The following is a 4,722-nucleotide window of genomic DNA, read 5'->3' as shown; positions in this document are numbered from 1 at the left end:
TCTGTCTTTGGAGTCAGTTTTACTACTTGGCTGTATTTGTATGGCCAATAATAGTCTTGATTTAAAACCTAATGGCCTACTGAAATGCTTTATTTTTTCTCCTGTACATTACTTTCACTGGGTACACTATTTTTGTTGTTGTTAATATTTTATTTTAAACCTTGCCCGGTATAGGGCAAATTTAATACTCCATTTGAAATGGTCTCTATGTGACCAAAGCTTCCAAGTATGGTATTTCTTCTTGAAAAGCTTTTCTTTTCCCAATGAGTTATTCTAAATATAAAACCATTCCCTCTGTACTGTCTACGTACTACTTATCTTTGTATTTCTATCTAACTAGGAGATCACAGTAACCAATACCAGAGCCTTTAACACAGCACTCACTACTTGGATGAACCCAGGAAGTATTTACTTCAAATAAGTTTTCTCATTTTAAACTGTTAGTATGTGGAAACAGTGTAAATAGCACATCTTCTGTCCAGCATTTGAAGCAAGATTTCCAATGCTGTCTCTTTAAAACACAAACTGAATTTTCTGATATCATGAGATTTGAAAATATTCACACAAGAGGAACTAGATGTTTCAAAGCAAAGCATGATGATCAATAAGATATATTTATTATACTTTCTGAGATTGAGACTCTAAAATCTAAGGAACATAGTCTAATCAGCTAGATCTCATCTCTTCCATATTCGATTCACAAAAACTAAATACAGAAAGAAAAAAAATATATATATACCTTCACTGTCCTTGAATTTCTTGATTGCCACAATTTCATGCGTTTCCTGCAAAGGAAAAGAGGCAGAAGAAAAGTCATTCTCTAGTGTTTTTCAAACTAGGAATCCCAACTGTCTGGAGGTATATTCTGAAACAGAGTAGCAAGAACTTAGAGAATAAAAAATAAATCCTCCTTGTCCTCAGTCCCTCATTTCTCAGTTCCAAAACTGTCTTTCTTACTACCCTGCAGGCATTGTCAGGGAAGAAAAAGGAGAATGGGAAGAGGCTAGGGGACCAAGGGCTTATCTGGCTGAACATGGATGAACCAGCAGTGCCAATGTCTTGAGGCAACGCAAAAGTAGCAGGATGGATGACAATAGACAACATCTATATGGCCCTCTGAAACCCAGGGACGCATTTAATTGGGTTTCTTATATCAGAGAAAAAACTTCTATAATACTTGGTAGTTGCTGGTAGCAGAATACCTCTTCCAAGTCTCCTCCTTTCACTTATCTCTTCCTAACAAACCTATCTTCCTAACCTATCTAGTTATTCACCAGCTCCTCCCCATTAACACCCATTTCAAATCCGAAGTGGATAAATATTTGCCACCAAATACCAATCATTAACGTCCCCCTGCCTTTATTTAGCCCTCCTGAATTAACAGAAGTAGTTGGTGAGAAGAACCCTACTTTCAACTGAAACATCACAAGTTCTTTTGTTTGTTTGTTTGTTTGTTTTGGTCTTTTTTGGCTGGAAGAGAAGAAAAAGGCTAGAAAGGAAATGGAAATGTTAAGGATTAAGTATAACTACGCTAAATATTTCATGTCTAATATTCTAGCCTATAAAAGGAATAAAAAAGCTTTTGGCAAAATAACATACAGATTCTTCAAAGTCAACATGTCATATAAAAACGTCTTCTGGATAATTAAGGCCTGCTCTTTTCTACTCCAAGTAGGGATACTTTCAGATCTGTAAGAGCAAACCTTTTATAAAACTTTGTCCCTGCATCAAAACAAAAACAGACACAATATAAGGTAATAACCAGAAGGGTACAAAATCATTAACTTATCCAAAATACATGCTTTTCTCCTACGTTCCTTATAAAAGCAAAGGGAATCATAAAAGTAGGGAGAAAAAAATAAATTTTTTAAAAGTGACCATTATGGTGAAAGACAAACCCTGAGTCATAACCACGTCTGTACATCAAACCCTGTTTCTCACCTGCCTGTTGAAAATAGTAGAAAATACCAGCTTTCATATTTGTGTTACAGGGGGAAAATTATCTGAAAGTGCTATAGGCTACTGAGGAAAAAGATTCTTATTAAGGTTATTATGTTTTTGTTTTTTTTACGGGAGAAACAGAATGTAAAGTACAGAGAGCTCTGGGGATACAATTTATTTGTATATCGGCAGACCTTCTGATTTAAACTCAGCTGTCCAGGTACTTTCTGTTACCTGGTTTCATTATTGAGAAAGAAAACTGCAAAGTCAAAAGTGATGTGGAGGATGATCACCTAGAATATTAACAGAGGTACCAGGTAACTCTGCTAGGTATGCTACTCTCTCTTAATACACCAACATTGTTTTTTTACCCTGCTCCTTTTCAAATGGCTCCAGCTAGCAACCCACCTACAGTCTAAGGGAAAGTACAAAACCCTATCAAGAAAACTGCTCACAGCACAAAGAAGGGGCAGCAGGATGGCATCCAGGAAGAGAGCCCAACTGCCCACATTTCAACTGAGTGTATGTAGCATTTCATCCTATAGTGGACATTTTTTTTGTTGCGTCCTAAGTGTCAAAGCTTTGTTTGATTTTATAAAAGGTCTTGCTTAGTTCAAAACTGCCCAATGATATGACTACATATTTAAATTTATGACTGCCACCATCTTGAAGAAAGAAATTCATCAGACTTTCCCCCTGGCAATCTCATAAATAGAATTTACAGTATAAAACAGTTGCCTGAAGGCGGGGGGGGAGGGTCAAATAAAATGAAATGTTTATTCCTTTATTTATTCTTTCATCAATACCACGAAAATCCTCTTTCGACTCAACACACACACACACACACACACACTCTCTCAATATGGGTTTTCTATTTACTTACAGAACAAAGTCAAACGAATGGAAGTTTTCTACATACAGTCAATTCAATGTATGGTGGAAAACACACACAATTAAGAGAAGATGCTGGAAAATTTAACATTTTTATTCATACTACTTATAAAACTAATATGAACTCATATAAAAGAATATAAAGGGATATAAGAGTATAAAAAGAAATTAAAAAACTATATAACCCTTCCTAATAATACTTGATAATATTTTCTTCCAGTAAATTTTTCTCAAATTGGAAGAACCTGAGCACACATATACTGTGTTGTATGTTGCTTTTAATTCACTTGATATTGTACATGGAATATTCTGACCTGTCATTAAATACTTTTTAAAACCACTGTCTTTAATAGATGGTTATTTTACCAGTCTACTAATGAACACACTTCATCTGCATCTTCATTTCCATAAAGCAAATTCTGTAACTGATAATTCTGTAACTGATAGGTCAAGGGGTATGAACTGATATATCCAAAAATATATAATTTTACAGTTCCTTTCAGCAGCATGAGAACCCACTCTACAACCACAGCCAACACTAAATACAATCATTAAAAAATCTTTAGGTACCAATGAGATCAGAGGTTTGTTTCTGAACTAATATTACCTGGAAATAAAAGAACTTAGAAAAGTTTTCTTCTAGCAACCTTAAATATTGTTTCTACTCCTGTATGTCTAAAGTTTCCAGTAGAAACCTTGTAACTTTAAGGCTGAACTTTTCGTAATTGTTTTATGTGTTTCATTCATTATTACATCCTAAGTGTCTAGAATGGCAGGCACATAGTAGGTTTTCAATAAATATTTCATGAATGACTATTTCATGAGTGAATTAATCAAAACTGACCTATCAGTTTTGTTCTTTTCTTTCCTTCCTTTTGGATTTCTCATGGGTCCTTATTTCAGCCGTCTGCACTTTTTGCCTCATGTCAGCTCGTTGCCACGATAGAGGCCATACCCTCCTGGCTCTCCTTTAGGAGACAACTTCACCTGCTTGTTACCAAAAACATTATCTTCAGAACTATATGTTGCTCTTAAATCTTCAGAGCAGTATTTTATCTATTCATGACTTTTCATAAGCCACACCCTCACTCCCACTTATAACTCATCCTCACTAAGACAGGAAGAGATCCGCCAGGCTTGGTGTCAGGCAGCAAAAGAGGTAATTGGACTTTTTAGCAACCTGCATTTCAAAGGCAGATTGATGTACCCGAGCCCAGTTTGAAACCTGGATTCTTAGTAAACATTCTTCGTGTTGGGTTGGCTGGTCTGAGGCTGGGCCACCTGGACAAAGTTCTCTGAATAAGCTGTTTGCTGAGCCCACACTTCCTAGCACATCCTACTCCCACTAATTCACCTTCACCACACCTTGTCATGGGGTCTGTGCATCCTAGGATACAAAAATGCTGCTTCAAATCCATCTCTCCCTCTTGCCCTTCTGTATTTGAGGCATTTTGTCTCGGAAAAGATCTGGCAATATAGATGCTGATGTGGAAAAGACTGGCAATATAGATGCTGATGATGATCCAAGTCTTTTCCTATTCCTTTTGGATACTTTGCCATATTCTGGTTCAGAAAACAGGATAGAATGTATTTTTCAAACAATCTTCCTGGACTTTGCTAATGATCTTTGATGTTTAGTTTCTTAATTTACAGAACTTTTACAAGTTTATGGTTTTGTTTTTAAATATCTTCATGCCATCACCTTGAGATGTTACATATAACATAGATGTAGACAAAGAAAAAATATGCGAAAACTCTGAAGAACTGTATTTTAAATTCAATTTATTCAAAAAAAGCAAGCCATTGCCCCCACAACATCTGCAAGAGAATGTCACCAGCTGTATAGTTAGTAAGATAGGCATAATCTGCTACTTGTTTCAACATCTTATT

General features: G+C 35.8%; 1 protein-coding gene across 1 annotated transcript in view; it reads right to left on the bottom strand.

Moving 5' to 3' along the window:
• LOC104981505 (cyclin-dependent kinase-like 5) overlaps positions 1 to 4,722 on the bottom strand; it is a gene marked incomplete at its 3' end in the record, with an annotated part of 41,310 nt that overhangs the window by 32,599 nt on the left and 3,989 nt on the right. Inside the window, exon 3 of the mRNA XM_010831009.1 lies at positions 740 to 785. Within this exon, the coding sequence (XP_010829311.1) occupies positions 740 to 785 (46 nt within the window). The remainder of the gene's footprint in view (positions 1 to 739; positions 786 to 4,722) is intronic.

Source organism: Bison bison, unplaced genomic scaffold (assembly GCF_000754665.1).
Source record: "Bison bison bison isolate TAMUID 2011002044 unplaced genomic scaffold, Bison_UMD1.0 scf7180017462789, whole genome shotgun sequence".
Classification (NCBI taxonomy): Eukaryota; Metazoa; Chordata; class Mammalia; order Artiodactyla; family Bovidae; genus Bison; species Bison bison.
This window is presented reverse-complemented; position numbering and strand designations above follow the sequence as displayed.